The 23142-nt window shown below is 41.8% G+C and overlaps 4 protein-coding genes across 6 annotated transcripts; 3 read left to right on the forward strand and 1 right to left on the reverse strand.

The window, feature by feature from the left end:
* LOC18769715 (putative pentatricopeptide repeat-containing protein At3g05240) lies at positions 270-3203 on the forward strand. The gene has a single exon (XM_020569002.1). The coding sequence runs from the start codon at positions 270-272 to the stop codon at positions 3201-3203; it is 2934 nt and encodes a 977-aa protein (XP_020424591.1).
* On the forward strand, positions 5473-6603 carry LOC18770086 (ethylene-responsive transcription factor ERF109). Its single transcript, XM_007204110.2, has one exon. The coding sequence runs from the start codon at positions 5573-5575 to the stop codon at positions 6371-6373; it is 801 nt and encodes a 266-aa protein (XP_007204172.1). The 5' UTR covers positions 5473-5572; the 3' UTR covers positions 6374-6603.
* Positions 6704-16852, reverse strand: LOC18771198. 2 transcript variants are annotated; one of them, XM_020568356.1, is made up of 9 exons: positions 16661-16852; positions 11142-16463; positions 10801-11054; positions 10586-10718; positions 9713-9911; positions 9289-9615; positions 9084-9197; positions 8207-8901; positions 6704-7911 (listed from the first exon to the last, which is right to left on the reverse strand). In XM_020568356.1, the coding sequence occupies exons 2-9, from the start codon at positions 16272-16274 to the stop codon at positions 7261-7263; spliced, it is 7506 nt and encodes a 2501-aa protein (XP_020423945.1). In that variant the 5' UTR covers positions 16275-16463; positions 16661-16852; the 3' UTR covers positions 6704-7260. The 2 variants fall into 2 exon arrangements, with proteins under 2 accessions (XP_020423945.1, XP_020423944.1); XM_020568355.1 differs by having other exon boundaries at positions 6784-7911; positions 8997-9197.
* On the forward strand, positions 19135-21786 carry LOC18770989 (eukaryotic initiation factor 4A-I). 2 transcript variants are annotated; one of them, XM_007204675.2, is made up of 7 exons: positions 19136-19267; positions 19375-19423; positions 19501-19638; positions 20082-20315; positions 20968-21007; positions 21089-21186; positions 21357-21786. In XM_007204675.2, exons 1-7 carry the CDS (start codon positions 19206-19208, stop codon positions 21372-21374), a joined length of 639 nt encoding a protein of 212 aa, XP_007204737.1. In that variant the 5' UTR covers positions 19136-19205; the 3' UTR covers positions 21375-21786. The 2 variants fall into 2 exon arrangements, with proteins under 2 accessions (XP_020424961.1, XP_007204737.1); XM_020569372.1 differs by lacking the exons at positions 20968-21007; positions 21357-21786 and having other exon boundaries at positions 19135-19267; positions 21008-21180.

The following is a 23142-nucleotide window of genomic DNA, read 5'->3' on the forward strand; positions in this document are numbered from 1 at the left end:
AAAATTGGCGGCAAACTCAGAGGACAAAAGAAAAATATTAGGGATACCAACTTTAGATACCAACTTGTGTACCAACTCTCTAATAGAGTGTGAGACTCATTGTATTGGTGGGCTCCACCTCTATTAGAGAATTGGTACACAAGTTGGTATCTAAAGTTAGTCTTCCTAAGATGACCCAGGACAAAATATAGGCATCAACCGTTAGCTACGTTTTCAAATCCTACATGCATAATGCATTGTGTCACTAATCTCAGAGCTTTCATGGAATAATGGGTTTCTTCTTCCGAGTCTTAAACACTCTTTCTTCTTCGTCGCCGTCAATATTCTCTTTTGTCAGACACAAACATTATTCAATCACTGCCAAAACCACCCACTTCCTTCGTCTGCTAAACCTCTGCAAAACCAGCAAGGACTTGAAGCCTCTCAAGTCCTTTCTCATAGTTCATGGACTTGTTAACGACGTGTTTCCAATAGAGCAATTTGTTAGGTCCTGTTTTCATCTGGGTGCTTCACATTTAGCTCTCTCTTTGTTCCAACAAATCCGAAGGCCAAGCCTTGGCTTGCAGAACCTGATAATCAGGTGCCTTTGCAATGATGGCTTATACCAAGACCTCTTATATGTCTATCTAAATTCCAGGGCTTTAGGCTGCCCTTCTGATGATTTCACGTTTCCATTTGTAATTAAAGCGTGTGCAGCTCTGGGTGCTGTTAAGATTGGAAAACAGGTTCATGGTGTTGTGTTCAGAGCTGGGTTTGAGCAAAACCTTTTTATACAGACAGCTTTGACTGATTTCTATGCCAGAACTGGTTGTATGGAGATGGCACGTGCACTGATTGATAGAATTCCCCAACCAGATTTGGTTCCTTGGAATGCATTGATTGCTGGTTATTCGTCGAATGGGTTTAATTGGGAAGCCTTTGATGTTTTCAGAGAGATTATTTTTATGGATTTGAAGCCAAATTTAAGCACTCTGGCGAGCATTATTCCGGTTTGCACTCGTTTGGGGTGTATTCATACTGGTAAGTCCCTCCATTGCTTTGCTGTAAAATCTGGATTAGTGTTCAATGATTTTCTTGTTCCTGCTTTAATTTCGATGTACGCTGGGGATGAAGATTTATGTGGTGCTAGAAACTTGTTTGATTTTGTACTGGAAAAGAATGTTGTTGTTTGGAATGCTATGATTTCTGCCTACACACAAAGGCAGAAGGCCATGTCAGCTTTCAAGATGTTCCGATGTATGCTTCGAGTTGGCACACAGCCTAATTTGATCACTTTCGTGTCCATTATTCCCTCATGTGAGAATTCCAGCAGCCTCGCTTTTGGTGAATCACTTCATGCTGGTGTAATTAAGCATGGGTCAGAAAATCAACTTCCAATACTAACAGCCCTTGTATCAATGTATGCCAAGCTTGGTAATATTAATTCATCCAGGTATCTTTTTGAGCAGACGCCCAGTAAAAACCTTCTTATGTGGAATTCAATGATTTCTGGGTACGTGTACAACGGGCTATGGGATTTAAGTCTCGATTTATTTCGGAAAATGCAGTTTTCAGGATTTGATTCAGATGCAGTCTCCGTAGTTAGTATTCTTCCTGCATGCTCCAAACTTGAGGCTGATTTGCTGGGGAGGTCTGCACATGCATTTAGCATTAGAAAGGGTAGCCACTCAAACCTCAATCTGTCAAATGCACTGTTGGCATTTTACTCTGGTTGTCATCACCTCTCCTATGCAGTTACTTTGTTTCATAAAATGCCTATAAGAAATGCCATAACATGGAATACGTTAATATCAAGTTGTGTGCACCGTGGAGAAATGGAAAAGGCGGTTCCCATTTACCACCAGATGCAGAAAGAGGGCTTCAAGTTGGACTTGGTCACCCTGATAAGCATACTCCCTAGTTTCAGCGAGAAGGAAAACTTAGGGCAAGGAATGGCTATCCATGGTTACGCTATAAAAGACGGGTTCTCTTCTGATATTTCTATGGTTAATTCGCTCATTAGCATGTATTGCAACTGTGGAGACCTTGATGCTGGTAGGCTACTTTTTGAAGTCATGCCAAAAAGGAGTTCGGTGTCTTGGAATGCTCTGATGACTGGCTTCCGATACCACAATTTACAGAAAAAGGTTTTGGTCTTGTTGGGTGAAATGATGAAGAGTGGTGAGAGACCAAACTTTGTAACTTTGCTAAATTTATTGGCTGCATGCTACACACAATTACAAGGTAAGTCTATCCATTCTATGGCCGTTATTTCAGGAATAGTACAAGAAACCCCTCTCCTTACATCACTTATGTTCATGTATGCTAGATTTGACAACACAAATTCATGTCTCTTACTCTTCCAAAAGGGAAATATGGGGGATATTTCTTTGTGGAATGCCATTATTTCTGTGCACATACGAACAAAAAATAGCAAAATTGCAGTTGCCTCGTTCTCTGATTTACTTCAGAAGGGATTCGAACCCGACAATGTAACAGTTCTGAGTTTAATTTCTGCATGTGTTCAATTAAGTAGCCTCAGCCTTGCTCATTCTGTAATGGCTTACATCATAAGAAAGGGCTTTGACAAAGATCTGCTCATCAGTAACACCCTAATCGATTTGCATGCAAAATGTGGCAACATATTGGTTGCAAGAAAGCTGTTTGATGGTTTGGCTGAAAAAGATGAAGTGTCTTGGAATGTGATGATCAATGGATATGGCTTGCAGGGGGATGGTGAAGCTGCCATTGATCTTTTCTTGCAGATGAAACTGTCAGGAACAAAACCTAATGGCATCACTTATTCAAGTATTTTATCAGCCTGCAGCCACTCTGGCTTGGTTGAGCAAGGCCGCATGGTATACAATTCCATGGCAGAACATGGGATATCACCCAAAATGGAGCACTATGCTTGCATGGTGGACCTTCTCGGAAGAACAGGCAACTTGACTGAAGCTTATGGCATTGTTACAAAACTGCCCTGTAAACCTTCAACAAGTATACTCGAGTCTTTGCTGGGTGCTTGTAGAATCCATGGAAATGTTGAACTTGGAGAAAAAATTAGTGAGATGCTATCTGAATTGGACCCAGAAAATTCAAGATCACATGTGATGCTTCACAATATCTATGCAGCAACTGGGAGGTGGGCAGACGCTGAAATGGTGAGATCTGAGATGGAAGATAGACAACTGAGGAAAGTACCAGGATTTAGTCTTCTCTCATAAGAAAAATTAAGATTTTTTATAAGGATTGTGAATTTGTGATCCTCTGTTCTTTTCATTGGTGGGTTCCATTTGACTTGTTTGAAACCAGTAAGTAGTTGACCTTTGCATGACTTGAGAAGTCAGCTCTTAGGGGCACATTGAGGACCAACCGAGCAAGACACAGTCATGTTATGAACATGCATTATGAAGCTGAATAACACTTGTACAGTGTTTGTGTTTGGTGTATGTTTGATTGGACTATGACTTTTTTTTTTTTTTTTGAAAAGTTAGATTTTTTTATATTTTTTTGACTTTTCTTCTTTCTCCATCTCTTTCTTCCTCTCTGCATCTCGTTTTTTCATTTTGGACGAACATCTCTGCATCTCTTTCTTCTTCTTCTCCTCTACATCTCTTTCTTCTTCTTCTCCTCTACATCTCTTTATCTTCTTCTTCTCCATTTTCTCTCCTCTTCTTTTGTCTACTTTTCTTTTCTTTTCAAAAAATTTCTCCCATCTTCTCTGTTTTTTCCTAAAATTTTCTCTCCTCCTCTTCTCCATTTTCTTTCCTCTTCTCCTCCATTTTCTTTCCTCTTCTCCTCCATTTTCTTTCTTCTTCTCTATTTTTTTCGAAAAATTTCTCTCATCTCTTCTTCTCCATTTTCTCTCCTCTTCTCTGTTTTGTTTTTAGAAAATTTTCTGTTCTCTCCTCTTCCTCTTCTATTCTGTCATCTCCTTCTTGGGTGGCTGTGGCTGGTGGCTGTGGCTTGTGGTCATGGCGGGTGGTTGTATCTGGTGGCTGGGGATGGTGGTTGTGGCTGCTGCTTGGTTGGTCGTTGGTTGTGGGGCGATTGGGTGTGGTTGCTAGTTGCTTGGGTCGTCGGCACTGTTAGTCCCTCCTCTCCGGACGGGTTTAGCTAAGAATTGGTGGGCCCAATATTAACTAATTCCATTTAAAATTAAAACTAGGTGAAATAAACATGGGATAAAACTTTAGTCAAGCCAATCCAAATTTACACGGTGTAACAAACACGCCAATGAATGTGGTACAGTGCAGCCACTCACATGACAGGCACTTGCTGTATTTTTTAAAAACAATAGGAACCGGCTGTTTTGGATAACAGATTAAAAGAAGGCAAAAAAAGGAAAAAAAACTTACTGCTTAAGAATGTACATTGTTTCACATTGTTTTTGGTCCTAAAGTGTACAATTATATTGTTCAACAATGTTTTTAAAGGCTGTTACTAAATTTATCTTTTAGACCAACTCCAGCGGACAGCCCAGCCCGAGGCTAGGGGAGAAAAAAAAAAAAAAAAGGTGTTCCAGCGAGCAGCCCAGGCCCGAGTGCAAGGTGGGACCCAGCAATCTGGGCTGGCCCGAAGGCAAGGTTGGCCCGAGCTCCAGCCCTCGTTTTGGTGCTGACGTCATCGCTACAGTGTGCTACAGTGCCGCTACAGTGTAGCTCTGCTACAGCGATGCTACAGTATCTGGCGCTACAGTACCACTAAAAGTCCACGTGTCGCACTCTGGGCTCTCCGATCATATTTTTTTCTCTAATCCAACGGCAGCCAATTTTTGTGCAATAAAAAAATGAAAAAAATTGAATTTTTTTTTTAAAAAAATACCAAAAAAATACTCCTTTTTTTTTCTATAAATACCAAAATTTTATCCGATTGAGATATGAATTTTATAATAAATATTGATATGTACGAACCCAAAAATATTATCCGAAAATATTATCTAAATTAATTATTTTTATTAAAAAGTTTGTGAAAAAAATAAAAAAATAAAAAAATGAATAGTAATTGCCCTTAGCCATGGCAATGGGTGAAAACATAAAATACTATTTGCAAGAAGGCTAAGGACAAATGGGTGGAGTTGCTCTTATGTCCGCGTGTTTGGGTAAGTGTGGAGGAAAGAGTCAATTTCATCAATGTTGTAGAAAGTCGGTGATTTGAGTTTGACCCACTTGTGCAACAAACAAAACCCTGAAAACCCTTGAGCAAGTTGCGCTGTGTCAGCCTTGCATCATGCCAGGAGGTGACGAAAGCGATCAGCTCAGCAGGTCTTCAAGTCAAGACCTGCAGACCCAAAAAGAAAAAGCTCGGTAGGTCTACGTGGAAGTATAAACTCTAGCTGGATAAACGCGGGCCCCACCTTCAATCTGGAACTCCTTTCTCATTGCTGCAGTGCAGAGCCACAAGCGTGTGAGAACGGTGTGCACAGATGGCAGCCAACTGGAATTCTGGGGTGTCCCGCCCTCCCACTCTCCCCGCCTATATTTTAAAACCCAACCTGGGTCCCCTTGTTCTCGATGTCCTTCTACCAACTTCGCACTGATCCTCAGTTTTTTTGTTTTCCTTTGTTCCGAGAACAACCCCAAAGAAAGAACAAATGCCCTTGCACGCCAATCGCATACAGCAGAAGCAGGAGCACTGTATCATGGTCTCCGCCCTCAAGCATGTAATCTCCGGCGGCATCAATGCCGGTGGTAGTGGACCCACTTCGCAGCAGCAGCAGCTAATGGGAGCCGTCCATTCTGCCACGTCGTCAGTCCCCTCGACGAGGGACGGGACCCAATCAGCAACGGACCAAGTACACATGCTGTCGTTTTCGGCAGAGGGCGATACGTGTCGGGTGTGCGGGATCGAGGGGTGTCTTGGGTGCAACTATTTCCCGTCAACAACATTGCCAGACAGAAACAAGCAACTGAATTTGGGGAGCGGGGCGAATGCGGGGACGAGGAAGGGGAAGAACAAGTACAGGGGAGTGAGGCAGAGGCCGTGGGGGAAGTGGGCAGCGGAGATTCGGGACCCGCGGCGGGCGGCGAGGGTTTGGCTGGGGACGTTCGAGACGGCGGAGGAAGCAGCCAGGGCTTACGACAAAGCTGCCATTGCGTTCCGTGGGGACAAAGCCAAGCTCAATTTCTCATTAACCTCGTCCGATCAGCACAGCAATATCACTAATAACAACATCACTTCTAGTAGCAGAAGAACTAGGACTAGCTCACAATTAAATAGGAGCATGGAAGAGGCTGATCAGGACAAAGTCAAACCAATTACTGTGAAACAATCAGAGAAGGTGGAAATATTTGAGAGCAGTGCCTCGCAGGAAGAGAATGACCAGTTTCTCTGGGACATGCTTCAAGATGGAGATGATGACGATGAGTTGAAAGCATGGATGTCAGCCAACTAAAATACCTCGTGCTCTGCTTTGATGAAGCCAAGTTAAGTTAGGGGTTTTCATTAGAGACCCATTTCAAATTAGGATTCAATTAGTTCAAAAATAAGAAAAGTCAACGGTATTTTTGTTACCGTACAACATCACCCCGTACTAATAACACATCGATGAGTGGCTTTGTCGTTCTCGTTTGTTTTCTTCTGTTGGAAATGAAATAAAAGGTTACAAGGACATTCTATATCTCGTCTGTTGACGTGGACCACTTTAGTGGACACGTGTCGATTCGGGTACACACGTTAGCAAACCGATCTCGTATTATTAATAAATCACTCTCCCAATTGTTTCAAATTTCTTCCAACTACAAAATACATTTCATTTAAAAATAAATACAAATACAGAACAGGGTGAAGAAAGAAAGAAAGAAAGAAAGAAATCCCTCCCTCGAAGGCCGCATTTATCATTTGCTAAAGTTGAAAAAAGAATGCTACCTGGACACAACATTCAGTACATCAAATCCCCAATAAATTGACAGTTCGGTTTGCAGACCAACAAAGATTTCAAACCCCCATGGATGATGTACCACAACTGAAAACAATATCATAGTTGACTTGTCAATACAACTATTTAGTCTCCGAGCTAATCGTCATTTTTCTTCTAATCGAGCAACCACCAGGCAGGCCCAAAATTTCAGAAACCTTCATTGGGAAAACCAGCATACCTATCTATTGGGATATATCTCAAAAAAATCTCAATCTCAATACTAGACACGCACCTACCGGTGCAATGGACGCTGCAAAAAAAAAAAAGCAACCAAAACTCTTTATTCCTGAACATCTCCTTCAACCTGCAGGCTCTCTTTCTTTTTTTCTTTCTCAAATCCAAGCAGCTCATTTTGTAGCTCCTCACAGCGCTGTTGAACTCCCACTTGAGGTCTGTTTAGCCACGTATACTTGCTTCATCTTAGAAGGTGGAAAGCCCTTTTCTGCACCCACAGACTGATTCCTTCCATGCAACCCCGTTCTTCGATGCGACCAGTCACCCCCTGAACTATTTTTCTGAGAACCCCCACCTCTCTGATAATAAGATGAATGGCCATACTGCTGGTTAGAGGTGTTATTCTTGTGCATAGATGACTGAGACTTGGCATTAGAACTAGCGCTATGTCCACTAACACTGGTACTGAGCTTCTGATCAACATCAGTCTTGGCAGTATCTACGGTGGTACTTACAGATGAGCTCTTAGTGACAGCACTCTGTGTTGAATTCCCAGTGCTGGAGGAGCTTGCGCGGTCTACTAATCCCAGTTCATCTGGGAATCGGGTGACAGTAGCATCAGTTGCTACAGGAAAATTACGACTGTTATCAAAGGCTGTAGAAGTCCGGGACTCAGGGAACCTGTTGGCCGGCAATGATTGGTCAGCAGGACCATGGCTAAATTTAGAAGGAAGTATACCATCTGCCTGTTGCTGCAATGGCATTGATATAGGAACAGACTGAAGAGGTGATGCAGGAACATGTGGCCATCGGGCTTGAACTGACATGTCAGGAGAGGACTGGGCAAAACAATATTACCCCATCGTTAGTTATAGTTATGCCAGAAAGAAAGAGTACGGTGAATGTTCACCAACCAAATAGCAACACATTAAAAATGAATAATTCTATCATCTTCGTGCACCCACTTCAAATTCCTGTATCTATGACAAATTCGAAAAGGCATCATATCCACACCTCAAAGCATCCCCCTTCCCACTCTTTTCAGAGAGAACTCTTCCCCAAAATCCACTATGTTTCAAAACCTAAAAACCCAGGGATGGGGGGATATTTTAGGTCAATAGATTGAAGTTTTACCTGGAAGGGAGAAACATCGAACATGGCCAAAGGTGAAGCCATAGGAAGCAGTGGTGACCCAGGGGCCAAATGCTGGATCGGAGCAGGCATGTTGGTAGGGTTGCGCTGTGCAGAAACCATATTTATATTGTTCATCTCCCCCTCACCAACAGCCATGGCGGAAGATGCAGGGTTGTGCTTCCAATCTGGCTGCTTTCCTGATGGGATATAGGCAGTACCCATGAAACTCAAGCCAACTTGTCCAAATTGTCCAACAGGTGCAAAGTGGTTATAGACAACCATGTGTGGTGGACCTTGAACACCTGGTATGCCTCCAGCTGGACTGATAAAAGGACCAGTAAAACCTGCAGGAGGACCATAGAATGAATCTACCCCAGAATGACACTGCTGCCAGGTCCCAAGTGGCGCTGAAGCTGGTGCACTACTCTTTTGGGATTGTGGCTGGGTAGTAGATGCAGATTCATCATGTGGTCCAAATGCAAAAACAGGACCCCCCAACATGGGATTCATTTCATAAAAGGGAAAATGGGAAGGCGGGCCACCAGGAAAATGTGGAAGCATTTGGCTTGAAGAATTCTGAGGACTTGGTAACGGTGGCCATAGCGAAATTGGTGGTGTCTCAACAGATAGATCTGCCGGAAGGGAAACACTGAGAGACTCTTCGGCCCGTGATTGACTGGCTAATTGCTGATCACCTGCTCCACCAACCAAAGATTTTAATATGATAATAATCATTAAAGGAAAAAAATAAAAAAAGAGGACTCATTACTAAACAGAAAATCTATCACACCTGCTGTCCTCCCATCAATATCAGCACCTTCAACACTCTTGGGAAGGGCAGCCACTATGAAATTGGTTATAAGGAAATTATTCTGACCTGGTAATGGTGGCCTTAATGAATGGGTCTCAACAGATAGATCTGCTGGAAAGGAAACACTGAGAGACTGTTTGGCCCTTGATTGACTGGCTAATTGCTGATCACCGGCTTTATCTACCAGAGATTTAAAATCACTCTAATAAGACAACAACCATTAAAAGGAGAAAAGCAAGGTTCATTAGTAAACCAGAAAAATTATTCACACCTTCTGCTACCCCATCAATATCGGCACCTCCAAAACTTTTGGTATCTGGAACCGAGACAGAGCAAGCACCCAAACCATTCCCAACAATTTCGTCACTGCTAATGGCTGCAACAGCAACAGCTGAAGCCGCTGCTTCAGCTTCAGCTTCACAATCTTCCAAATGAACACATGATTCAGTGGTGTGTTTCTCTTTTTCAAAGAGAAGATTCTCACTTGCAGAAAGATTGTGGGAGAGTTGCATGTCTGACCGAGATGGTCCTGGTGGGCCGATTCCATGTGATACAGCACGGCTGCTAGGAGGCAGTATTGTTGGAGACGTAACGGCACCTGAGTATAGGGGGATAAAATCATCCCGAAAAAAAAAAAAAAAAAAAAAGGCAATTGCAACATTTAGCAAGCTATTGAATTTTCTTAACATGCTCACCAAATTGGATTTTCTCGCCAGCAAGCAGGGAATTGATTGGATTTGCAGCCGATGAGAATGGCTTCTCCTTTGTCATGATGGATGACGATGGCATGCTGGACTCACAAACTGAACTATTAATTTCTCCAACAGAACCATGAGAACCAAATTGCCCAGGCTTCATAGCCTCTTCAAGTTGGGTCTGCGTCAAGGCCATAACCTGGCAGTGTAGTCAATCAGTTGCAGACTCTTATACAAAAAAACAGATATCTAGGCAATACAGAAGAGGATGCAAGCACGCTAACTGAAAGGAAACTGTCTATATAGAACGAAATACATCAAGGTAGAATGATCTATGTTTTTCCAGTCCAAGGAGCTACCTTGTTTCAATGGTCTCAAACTTCTACCACCGCAACAAACACCACCACCCCACCCCCCCCCAAAAAAACCAAAAAAAACAAAAGAGGATCGCTTGACCTCCCACCACTCTGGTCTCAAGGATAATTGCAGAGAACCCAGCACACCCCACTAGAAATCACTATATGTTGCTTCATCAGTATAATAAAAGTCAAAAAAGTACAACAAATCTAAAAAATTCCTTCATTCTGGATTTCACTTATGAAGTAAATGCTCGATAGGTAGAATGGAATGCAATTAAGAATTCATTTACAAGCATGGAACACATTAATTTTCCCAGAGAATCTGAAAATGAATTTATTTTTTTGGGCAAATGGAAGCACCCATTATGAGTCATGAAAGCAACACAGTGAAGAAACCAACAAAAAAGGAACACCGGAACCTGAACTTGTTTCTAACAGACTCTATTTAGCTTTAAAATGAAAAACCTAGGATACAATAAAAATTTGCGATCAAAAACATAATTGTTTTGCACACCTGTTGATTACCCCATGAGCTCAAAGATGCTTGAACATTATCCAGGACCTTATTATTGTTCTCGATAATCGAGCCTCGCCCAATATTTTTTACACTACCTGATACTACAGGAAGGGAGCTTGTGTTGAGTGACCTGTTAAGAAGAAAAAGAAAACCATTAGAAATCAATGTGTGCACATTATAGGCGTTGTATATTTCTCCAAAGAGAGCAATACCTGATTGTTTGGGATCTAATATCAGCCTGGACATCACTTTTCACAGCAGGAGTGCCAATTGGAGCTAACGGTTGAGACACTACATTAGTGTTAAATCCAGCTGATACTTCAATATTTGCCAATCCACGTCCCTCAGAGGCAACAAAATCAGAGTGAATGCTGTTTCCTGCTTCTCCATTTGTCGCTGCAGAACTTTTACCTGAGTTGGCAGAGGCAGTACTACCTTTTGAAGTAGAACGAGGTTTCCGTGGCACCTGAATGAGCAAATAAATGCAATTAAGCAACTCTATTTAAATCAACGCAAAGCAGAAGACAAACTGAATAATTACATGCATTACAACCTTTGAGGCGCGAGACTTCGCCTTGATTTCTCTTTCTCTCTGTTCACGCCGATCATTCAGCATTTGCCTCTTTGACCTCACTTCAATGAAATCATCTTCATCACTAGGAGCCTCTATGCCAGGTTGCTCAAAAACACGCACAATACCACTTTGCAGAGGAGCATAAACATCCTCTTCAGAATGAATATTTCTTTTAAGGTTTCCCTCTCCAGATTTCGGGATATTCTGACTCTTTGTCGTGGCATCTTTTCCAGCTCCCTTTTCAGCCCTGTTTCCAGACTCTATTTCATGTGAATTATTTCGACCAGGGCTCAAGCCCTCTGAATCTAACATCTGTTTTGAAGGTTTATTTGACATGACAACCCTCCTAGGCCCACCTCTTACAGAAAGCCCGAAACCCTTTCCAGAGACAAATTTCTCTTCCAGTCCGACGTGGTTGGAAGATACAGAACCTGTAGATTGCCTCTTATCAGCACTTGCTCGAACTCGAAACTCAGTACGCTGCATATTGCGTCGATGCCTTCTCTGAAACCCACTACATTCTACGTGGTTTGGCTCAGTATCTGGAAATGATCTTGCGCCAGAATTTTTAACCGTAAATACAAATTTTTTTCCCCTGCCACCAGATGCTGGGCCATGAGCCTTTGGCCCACTAAAGTCTTTTTCTTTGAAAACCGACTGAGATGGCGCCGCTCCAGTTTGAGCCTGACCTTCAGATTCCCTCGTACCAAAGAAAGCACTGAAGTTTTTCCCAACCGAATTATGGTGTCTCTGATCTGCTTGAAACACTGTCTCAGACCTTGAATTGCTATCACCAATACGGGATACCGCTGGTCCCCGTTGCACCATAACAGAGGTTTCAGCCTTTTCTCCTGCTGGCATTGAATTTATCTTCTCTGGTACATTCTCTTGAGATACATCCAATTGCCTTGAAGTAAGCCCCGGTTGATTATCCACCGAAAGTAACATAACATCATTTTTTCTATTTTGAGAAGTTCCTTGACCAGTCTGAATAGGCAGATGACCTCCTGGAGTCTGATTCAAAGAAAAACTGGATGGGAGATTGGGCTGAACAAAAGACATTGATTGAGGAGCCATTGGCAGTAGTCCCTGGGATATTGGAGATGTATACCTTAGCTGGCCAAACTGGAAGAGAGGAGGCTGTGACGGGTGCAAGTGGGCGAGAGAAGGACCAACCTGAGGATGCAGAGGAAGAGGCATCTGTATAGAACCAATTTGTATAGCTGGGACCGGAGATGGTATCAGAGATGGACCTGAAAACAGCCCAAACTGAAGCTTAACAGATCCTTCTGTCTGATTTGGAACAGCAGATACTGTAGGCATGACAGCCTGACCAGACAACAAATGGGAGTTAAGGCTAACTGAAGATGCAACTGGATGCTGAGAAGATGGCCGAGAACTACTAGCGGCATCCACATGATCCACACGATCAGTTGTAGCTGACATATGGGAGGCATTATTAGGCTGAATAACTAAATTCTGCATTGCCTTCTCAGTTTCCTGGAATATTCTAGAAGAACTACCTACATTCACTAGGGAGGAACCATCCATATGTTGAAGGGTCTGTTCATCAGTACGAATTCCATCAAATGACCCGTGCTCTTCAACAGTGCCAGACAAAACCTGAGGTACCATGAATGCACCTTCTTCATTCCTTGAACTTCTCTCAAACTCATCATTTGGCATTCCAACTTCAACACCTTCATTGAAGCCCAGGACCAAGTTGTCCATCATGTCAGGGGACCCTTTTTCCTCTAAATGCATGCCTTCAAACTCATGGGTTAGGTCAATATTCTCATCATCTCCTTCATGCACTTCATCTTCCTCCTCATATCCATCTTCATCTTCATCATATTCTTCTTGCTCCTGAAGATGCTCATTGTTCTCAACAGCCCATTCTTCATCATCACCGGTTGAGACAGAACTAGAAGCATTCACCACATTTTCTTTTCCAGAATTGGTAGGTAATGCAAGTGATTCGTTCTCCTGCCCAGACAGGGGAACATCTTTGCTATCCCCAGGGGCAGATAACACTGAAGAATCTCTGGATTCATCCAAGTCGTCATGAGAAAGATGAGTTGGAGAACTAGGGGGACTAGACACAGAAAGAGAAGATTGTGAGTCACACCTTGGGGTGGTGTTACCGTCCAGTTTCTTTTTCTCATTACCGGTGTTTTCTTCTTTGACATCAATTATTTCAGGTTGTCTGATATTCTCCACACAATTAGTATCATACCCTGACTGCAGGGTAGGTTCACTTCTAGCTGCATGATTGTACTCCATCTCATTTTCTGGAAAAGCTGAGGGGCCAGGATGATCAATTTCCCCCCTGTAGGAGGTTTTGTGAATGGAAGCTAGTGATGGCGGTGGAAGAACACGAGGCTGTCTCATGGAATACCGTGACCTACCGAAAGAATAAGACCCATCTGCATCAGAATTTGGATACAGTTGGTCAGGGTAAGGAGAATACGGATTGCCATGGACACGGCCCTGCCCCCATCCAACATCATTAAACTTTTCAACAAGGTTATCCTGGAATTCAGACTCAATCTCCATATTTCTGCTATAATGATCCCCATCCCCAGAAAGGTTCCACCTCTGCCCCCTTAAATGAGTGATATCATCCATGTGAGGTTCAGTAATCCCTCCTTTGTGGTAAGTCCTAGAAGACATGAATCCACCGCCTCCATAGAACTCTTTCCTTAAATGACCTCTCCCACCAACAGATAAATCTCGTCTGGGACTATGACGGCCATTGTCCTGGTCTTGTATAAGTAAGGTTGAGCTGTTCCCATTCTCATATACATCTCTTCTCCATGAATTAACAGGTTTTCCTCTATCCACAAAAGCAGAAGTATCTCTAGAATAATGAGACCTAGAACCCATCTCAAAGGACCTGTTCAAACTTGAATCAGAAGATGCTGAGGCTGTGATCCTCTCCACCATTCTTTCACCATCCTCCCAGTCACCCATGTCAGCTGCCCTGGACACATCTTTTTCTTTCTCCATCCTTGACATTTTCTCATCTGCATCAGCCAAAAAATTACCACCAGCCTTTCCAGTTTCAGCCTTCCTCTTGGCAATCCTTTCCTCCAATTCCAAAAGCTTCTGCTTAGCAGCATGCTTCCTCCTTTCTTCCTCCATAAACAACCTCCGTCTCTCCTCTTCCCTGGCTACTCTCTGCTCTTCAGCTCTTCGCATGGCTTCTAGTTGTTCTTGTTCTGCTCTCCACGCTGCTTCCCTAGCTTCTTCTTCCAACCTTCTCTGCCTCTCTACTTGTTCCCTAGCCAGCCGCATTCTCTCCTCTTCTTCTCTTCGAGCTAGCTCTAAAGCTCTTTCTTGTTCCTCAACAATCCGCTGTCGCTCTTGTTCTTGCATTTTCTGAACTCTCTCAAGTTCCGCCTCAAAAGATTCCCTAACAGGATCATGGAAATCAGTTTGTTTAATCACATCTTTCTTCTTCTTAACCACTCCGAGAAGACCTCCAGAGAAGGGATCCCGGCTGTCAAAACCAGTACCTCCAAAGTCTTTCATGAAAGGATCCTCTACATAAGGTTTTTCACTATTTGAGAATGAGCGCTTCTCCCTTCCAAAATTGAGCAGGGGATCATTGACAGGAAGTCCTTTACCACCTAGAGAGTACGGGGGTTTGGACACTGAACTATTCTGTAAAGCATCACCTCTGTATCTATTGTGTTGTTCACTGCCATATCGGTCTCGTTTATTCCATTCAGCCCCTCTGCTTGCATATGAATCCGTATAATTGTTCCAGGGCTGTCTCCCTCCATGTCTATACCCTACATCCCTCCTTACAAAATCATCTTGAGCATTTTCTTGAACGGTTGTCAGACTATACTTGTTCTCCTTACTTGTTTCTCTGTTTACACTCGATGGCCTTGCACCAAAACCATTTCTTTCATTTCCAACTTGACCACTAATTCCATCTTTTGGAAGATTGGTATTTCTCCACGAGTTCCCTTCCCTTCCTTCTCTGCTAGGTGTTCTTGCATCTCTGCTGTATGGGTCCACCTTAGGGACTTCACTGGAAGAATTCTTTCCAGCTTCATTGTCATGCAGACCCCGCCTATCAGAAGGATTATGAACTGGCTTGTGTGGTAGAACACTTACTCTGGGCATATCAAAATCTCTATCCCAATAAGGTTCAGTCTTTGAGAACCCATGATCTCTGCCCCGGTCTGTGAAACCATGACTTGTATCACGCTCATCATCCGCCCAATCTGATCTTGGGTTCAACCGAACTAGTGGTAATGGACCTGGAAAATACTCGTCCTGCTTCCTTACTTGCTCTGATGCTCGATTACCACCCAAACCCTTACTTTCACTGCCACTCTCCTTCAGTCCATTGCCTATACCACGACGAGACGGCTGCACTTGAGGGCGCATGTCAACAAGCAAACTTGAATGAGAACTATCCCTCTGCTCATTCAACAATTCATCATGGACAACTTGCCTCTGTTTCTGATTCAAACCGTCCTTTTGCTTTTGTGAAGGCCCTGATGAAGAAGGCAAAGCAGCCTGCAATGAAGGAAAATCCTCGCCCCTCAAGAGCAGTGCTTTCTCTGTCGGTTGATGAGATAGAGCAGAAGCAGTAGGGAGGGGTCCCACTGAGCCAGACCGGGCTGAAGGTGGCATATAAAGACTGGTCCCCGAACCGATCCCCCTACTCACCCCATCAACACCATGCAAAGTCTGGTCAACTCCATCAGCTCCTACATTATCACCAGCCCCTTCTTTCTCTTGCAAAGCAACCGCGGTGGGCTTCGTCCACCCCACACCAGATGAAGAAGGCCTTGACCCACTACCTGAACCCCCTCCACCGGCAGCTCCACCACCTGAACCCAACGAATCAAAGCGCTCGTGCTCTTTGCGCAACGAAGGCAGATTCAAGGGGGGTGGAACAGATAGCTTCGACCCAGCCTTGTTAGCACTGCGAGGCCTCGAAAGGACCACCATTCCTCCACTGCCATGACTACCGGGCCGGCCCCTGTTCGACCCGTAAGAGCTAGGATGCGGTGGATGGTGAGAAGGCTGCCCATACGATTTGTTCAGATTCACGGATACAAACTTGGTCCCGACTCCGGGATTAGCCATGTCACGCGCCTGACCCACACTACGATCCAATTAGCGGGCTCTGATGTCCGCCAACGCATCAAAAACCCTAACCCTAACTTTCTGCTCCCGCCCGCCCAGATATTGAATCACACACTGTTCCCCTTTCACGGATCTCACAGTAAATGATAAAAGAATCGGAACCAAACCCTAGAGAGTCTCCCTCTAACCCTGATCAATCAAAACATTAATTATCAGATAATAGATCTCGTAGCTCGATTAATTTAACTAATTAACTTATAATGCTTGCTAACAATATCATATTAAAGTGCGATTATGGTCTGATTAGGGTTTCGGTGCGAGCGAGCTAATGAGATCAAATGGAAAATGAAAAATGGAAAAGGGAGGAAGTAGGATAAGGAGCTTACCTCCGGGAGCGTAAGATAGAGAACGGCGGGGTTAACGTGCGCCGCGGAGAAACAACAGTGCGAAAGCGTAAGATAGAAGAAGCCCTACTGTCACCGGAAAGAAAAAAAGCAGGAGAGGGAGAGGAGAGGAGAGAGAGAAAAAAAAACCGAAAAATGAGCTAAGCAAGAGAGGAGAGGAAACTAAGGAATGGTTTTTTTGTCTTCTTGTTTGTTCCCCTTCATTTTGTGATATTTCTACTTATACCCCCCATATACTTTTGTGATTTTGATTAATCGCCTACTTCTATCTGAAGGCTAAAAGCAAATATCCTTTCACTTGTACGGACACCGTTGAAATTAAACGGGCGAGTGGGAGAGATTTGGACCCCCTTTTTGTGTGAGAAGTTTGGGAAACAAGTACTAAAACAGTCGGTAGCTTTGTGTTTCTGTATTTGAAGGAAAAACAAGAGTAGCTTTGTCTTTGACTTTCTGACATCTTCATTTACCATTTTTATTAGCTTCTTTGTTTTGTTGTATGTGTGGAAGTCAGCTCTAAGCTTGAATCATGTTATGTGGATGAGTCATACCAACGTAGTGCTCCTGCCCATTTGGGTTAAAAACCGGATTGGGTTCGGGGGAATTTGTGTGGGTTGACCTAACCTGAGTTGCCTTGTACTCGCAACTATCCAAAACTATGTGGTAAATTGGATAGGTTCTATCTATAGTCATTGGGGCCTCCTAAAAAGATCTACTAAATTCACCGAGTTGTTCCAAATGGTCAAAACGGCCAGTTATTAATGGAATTCCTTGTCGGCTTTTTGTAAAATACTCGTTTGGAAGAGGACTTCTAAATACATCGTAAGCTAAATCCGTGCTGACAAATAACCAACTTGAAATAAATAAGAAAGGTATAATAATGCTATGAACGACCCAGTATCGAACACTGGTAGTAAATAACATCAATCTTTTCCTTTAGTCTTTGGTCTAGAGAAATTTCCTCTCAATGTTAGAAAATGTCATTATGTGCTTTCCTCTCAATTTTATGAAGTTAATCAATGGCTTAACCACTATAGAATTCTTAGTGAGCACCATATTAGAATCTCATTAGTCTCACTCTTGTTTGTTTTTACAAAGTCATTGTCATCAAACACTTATATTGTTCATTGTACCGTATTATGTAGTTAATGCACTTAGATGGGAATGACAAATTCACAAGAAACAATTGTCACCATATAGTTTTGGCAATGAGCATTTTGATTTCTCCAAATTAATGGAATGAACATTTCCAAACCTAGAGGTGATTTATCAATGTCATTCATACGATTCACTTGTGCTCATAGCTCTAGACTCTAAGTTCTAAACCTTGAACTAGGCTGGACCTAGTTAAGTTTCACTTTCACCAAAACTTCATTTTCTTCTTGAAACTTCCTCTTCTTCTCTTTCGACCCGAAAACCTTGTCTAAAGCTATTGCAAACTCTTTTGATTCTAGGGGTTTCCCCTGGAATCATCTCCTTTAGGCTAATTAACCGGGCCTCTCTCTCCCCGTCATGTTGTGGAGAGTTTTCCCTTTAGTTTTTTGATGAGCTATTGCTCCCCCGCTAGGCTTTTAGGGACTACTACTCAGCCTTTTGGGCTGATTTTTCTTGATCTTGGTAGATCTCCATATTTACCCTTTGTCAGTGCTATTGAAATTTAAGGGTTTGGTGGTAGCTATTCTAAGATCTTTCTATGGAGGTGGAGTTTATGGATCTGGTAGGATTTACCATCCTTTGGTGTTGTGGGATCGTGAGTAGTGTTGGAGATACTGTGACTTCATATGAAAGTGAAGGTAGATTTTGAGTGGTAAGTGCTCTTTCATTTTTTGGTGTTTCCAATCCCAAAGATGCTTCAGAGTTGGTTATCCACACAATCTCTGTTCAGCACTGATTCCTTAGTTCTTATGGACCATCTCATCTTCAACTATGAGTGAGCTGGGGTTTAAATACATATGGAGTTTGCTCATTGTTCTTGTATTGGTTGTATTTTATTATTTATATTTATACTTTCTTGTTTGCAATAACCCTTCTCTAAGGCAATGTTCTTCATGTGTAATCTTGTAATTGCCTCTCATATTAACGCATCTACTATATTTTCAAAAGAAGAATAAAAATAAAATTTAAATTTAAATAAATAAATTTTTTAAAAATAAAAAAAAACCTAGGCTGGACCTAAGTAGTAAGCACTATACTCTAAAACCAAACATGATACCAATCCCAACTTCAATCACCTTGAGCCTTGATATTGGACTTTGAGCCTCAAAACTCAAGTCCAAGTCTAACCTTTTGGGCCTAGTATATGGGCCCTGACCCAAGCCTCAACACTAGGCCCAAACAATTTTGTTTTCTTCCTATTCCTTACAGAAAGTTTTCATTGATGGGCTAGCATCCATACTGGGCCAGTATAATGTATGACCCATAGTTTATAGCATCACTGTATGTTACTAAAAAATAACCGAGAATATACCAAGCGGATTTTCCATTGAAACCGAAGGGGAAAAGTGAGAGAGTTTGGTTGAACTTCGACGCAATGGCGGTGGATGCCATTGAAACCCCCTCTCCTCCCCTTCACCCCCCTTCTTCCCATTTCAGGTTTCATTCATTTTCCTTTTCCTTTTATTAATTTATAATTTCTCTTGAAGCTTAATTTTCTTGTACAATCTTCCATTTTTGCTCACAAGACCAAGTTTTGGTTGCAGTCAACAACGCCACTTCTATCTCGCCGTTGACAGGCTCCAGTTCAAGATGGTCTCTTTCTTCACTTCCCCTTATAAATAATTGAGTTTATAATTAAAGAAAGTGAAATTGTAAATTGAATTGGGCAGGAGACATTGATGGACCTGTTTGGCGTGGCGGGTAGGCGTCCCTGCCTACCTATAGTGGTCTGCTGCAGCTCACGTGATGAGCTCGACGCGGTCAGCTCCGCCGTCGCCAACGTCCCCTATATCTCTTTAGCTTCTCTGGTACACACTTACTGGCCATTCATAATTTTTATGGATTTAACTTTGTTCCATGGGTTATTAAGAATGCTTTCTAGTGTCGTTAACTCATAACTATTTGCAAATTTTCTTACCATTAGATTGTTAAATACACAAAAGGGCATAAGTTTTGGGAGCATTTGCTTCACAAAGATTGGAAAAATTAGGAGCACTTGAACTATATTTTCAACTACATACTTGGGTTGTTGCTGACCTTGGATGGGGTAAAGAATTAAACTTGTTTCTAACAATTAAAGGGATTTTGTGCCTTTCAAGGCATGATATTTCGTTTCTTTTAAGGTAATTTCTTTAGTTATGTCATGAACATGCCCAGCGCCATTACCCATGTTTGGAGACATTGAAACTTGGAACTCCCCTATACTGTTAACGTTTCCTAATTAGTCTGCGTGTCATATCTTGTATCCCAGTACACTGACCTTGCTGAAGCAGACCGTTCTTTGATATTAGAGCGCTTTCGGGAAGCAACAATGAGGTGGAACCCACAAGCCAGTGCTCAACCAGCGGATGACAATGAGCCTGTGAAAGATGAACAAAAATCTCATATGATAGTTGCAACAGATGCATGCCTTCCACTTCTTGCTTCCGGGGAGTCACCCATTTCTGCTCACGTTCTTATAAATTATGAGTTGCCTACAAAGAAGGTGCACTTCTCATTCTTCCTGTTGGACTTATAATGTTCTGCAACTCTTGTGCATTTGACTCTATTATGGTAACTGTTAGATATTCCTATTTCATTGTAGATGTAGACTGCACATTGTTAGATAAATGACGTGATCTTGATTCACTGTTTTCAAATTGTTTGATTACAAGATGCTTTTGAGGTTAGTGCATTGAGAAGACTAAGACCATAACCAAACAACTGAAAACTTTAGATAAGTTTTTCTAGTTGTGTTGTGCTTAAATTTCAGATTGCAAGGGTTGCACTCTTTCGCCAGTTCATTGGATAGTTCTTATAAACTTTGCTTCATTCCTTGGATCTTAAGCATTTTAAGAATGCTTCCTTATGTTCTTTATCTGCATCTAGGAGATTCCAAGCTTCCATAAGAAGGGAAGCATGTTTTTGTCATTCTCAAGTTTGATTTCTTATTGTTTGTACTTTTTTAATTGGCTGTTTTTGTACCGTGCGTTGTGGTACTTTTAGATTTACTGGTTATATGCCATCCTCATTCCTCAAGGTCGCTGATCATTGCCAATTTTATATTCTGACAGTAGTTATCACCTGTGTGCATGTGTTTGCTTTGCTACCATAACGAATGTTTGTTTTTGTTTCTTTCCGGACAATATTTTCTGCAGGAAACATATATGAGGCGGTTGACGACTTGTTTGGCTGCAGGTTCTTCCTAGCTGTACTGCTTTGTTGGTTGCATAGTATGGGATTCCCCGGTCTTGCAATAACTTCATATAATATGTGCAGATGGGATTGTAATCAATATGGTTGTTGGGGGTGAGGTAGTTACTCTCAAAAGCATTGAAGAAAGTAGCAACCTGGTCATAGCTGAGATGCCCATAAATGTAAGTTCACCCCCTTCTCAATGTTTCCTCATTTCATTTTGTCATCTTGTTTGATACATAGACATTCAGTTTCCTCATCCCCTATAAAAAAACAAAAACAAAAAAAAAGATAAAAAGACAGATAGATGGACGCTCAGTTTGATATTGATATATGATTCATGGTATTGCAGATTTCTGAGATTTTATGAAGGCATACGATCTGCTATGCCGGCGGACATGTTAAAGGACCAGATGAGATCCCATGTACTCACTCTGGTATTTGGTTGAAGCATTTGAAGGTGATCTGGGTGCGTTTTGAGGAGGTTTCAATCATATCAAATTTATACTGATCTTGTTCATAAATAAATAAAAAGATAAAAATTTATACTGATCAAACCCCCGTGACCCTGGACATGGTCTTTTTCTGTGTATTTATGGAGTTGCTTGAAGTTGGGCCAGTAGGAGTCAAAAATTATCCATCTTTCCAAGCTTTCAATTTGAAAAGGGTTTCTATCACAATGCGCTTGAGTTCACGAAACTATCAGTTTTAGTGTTTTATGTTTTTTACTTTCAATGTTGTTCGATTCCGTCAAACAATCTGTTAGTTTGCAGCCCCTTAAATCTCATCTTATAATTTTCTAACAAGAAAATGACATAAATCTCGATTCTTTTCCCAAGGTTTCACATGAGTGGGCTGGAGATATTATGGGACTCAATTAGAGCTCACCCAATAAACCACACAATTGAAGCTTTTCAATTCATGGCAGAAAGTTGTATTTTTTGTGTGGCTTTTTTTTAACACGAAATTGAAAGTCATATATGAAATGCAGATGGTGTCCATTGGATTGTGCTTGGTGCCATCTGGCTGCAGTGCTCCAAAAGGAAAGAGATGAGATCATAGAAAGAACATTGGTTTTAGGCTCGCCCATGGTAGAAATTGATGACAATTCTTATCTGTTTTGCAACTAGTTTTTATTCTCAAACAGGAGAGAAAAAGAATAAAGAGATATATAATTAAAGAGGACATTGTTGTTCAGGTTGTACGCATTTGTCTCGTTCTTTATGTTCATCATTACACACCAAAACAATAGGCGCTTGGAGCATCTTTTCCCTGAAACAATATGCTCATTTAACTATGGATACTGCTTGCCTACTTATCCTGTAAGGAGATACTCCTTCTTTCTGCGAATCACAGTTTGACATATATACAAAAATAATTTATCAAAAATACAAAAATAAAAACTTCTGCACACATGTCATATTACTATTGACAGAAATGTAGGAGCTCCTATTTACATGATAAGGAGAGAAGTATTTTCCTTTAATATAGGATTAATGTGAACAGTCCCGATCTCTTGGACCATAGGGGTCCAAAAGACTGTGGTAACCCACCGTTAAATGTAACATCCAGCGGTTCAAAAAAGTTTCTTAAAAGGAGTGCAAGAGTGAGTGAACCATTGAATTTACATCCAACGGTGAGTGAACCATTGAATTTACATCCAACGGTGAGTGACCACAAATTTCTTGGACCCTGTAGTTCAAGAGATCAGGACTATTAGTGTGAAAATAAATACAAGTTGCCGATGAACCCATTTAACTACACATACTAAAACATACAGTCCCAATCTCTTGGACTATAAGGGTTCAAGAGATTTGTGGTCACTCACCGTTGGATGTAAATTCAACGGTTCACTCGCTCTTGCACTCCTTTTAGGAAACTTTTTTGAACCATTGAATTGACATCTAACGGTGGGTGATCATAATCTCTTGGACCCCTGTGGTCTAGAGATCGGGAAACATAATGACTTACTTGGTCTATTTCTTATAAATATTTTTTCAAATTAATGAATACTTGAGAATAAAGTAGATAGACTTTTCTATGTCTCATGGTCAAGACAAACTTAAATGTAAATCGGGATGTTAATGTGACGGTATTTCAAGTATATTACGTATTGTCATATCAAAAAGTTAAAATAC

This window comes from Prunus persica, chromosome G7 (assembly GCF_000346465.2).
Source record: "Prunus persica cultivar Lovell chromosome G7, Prunus_persica_NCBIv2, whole genome shotgun sequence".
Taxonomy (NCBI): Eukaryota; Viridiplantae; Streptophyta; class Magnoliopsida; order Rosales; family Rosaceae; genus Prunus; species Prunus persica.

Bases quoted from the DNA above. Each gene is read 5' to 3' on its own strand.
- LOC18769715 (XM_020569002.1), top strand. From the start codon at position 270: ATGGGTTTCTTCTTCCGAGTCTTAAACACTCTTTCTTCTTCGTCGCCG.
- LOC18770086 (XM_007204110.2), top strand. From the start codon at position 5,573: ATGCCCTTGCACGCCAATCGCATACAGCAGAAGCAGGAGCACTGTATC.
- LOC18771198 (XM_020568355.1), bottom strand. From the start codon at position 16,274: ATGGCTAATCCCGGAGTCGGGACCAAGTTTGTATCCGTGAATCTGAAC. The intron at 10,719-10,800 runs GTATTGCTCTCT...TCTTCTTAACAG, and splicing joins ATTAGATCCCAAACAATCAG to GTCACTCAACACAAGCTCCC. The intron at 9,912-10,585 runs GTGTGCAAAACA...CTACACTGCCAG, and splicing joins GCTCATGGGGTAATCAACAG to GTTATGGCCTTGACGCAGAC.
- LOC18770989 (XM_007204675.2), top strand. From the start codon at position 19,206: ATGGCGGTGGATGCCATTGAAACCCCCTCTCCTCCCCTTCACCCCCCT. The intron at 19,424-19,500 runs GTCTCTTTCTTC...TGAATTGGGCAG, and splicing joins ACAGGCTCCAGTTCAAGATG to GAGACATTGATGGACCTGTT. The intron at 21,008-21,088 runs GTTCTTCCTAGC...TAATATGTGCAG, and splicing joins GACGACTTGTTTGGCTGCAG to ATGGGATTGTAATCAATATG.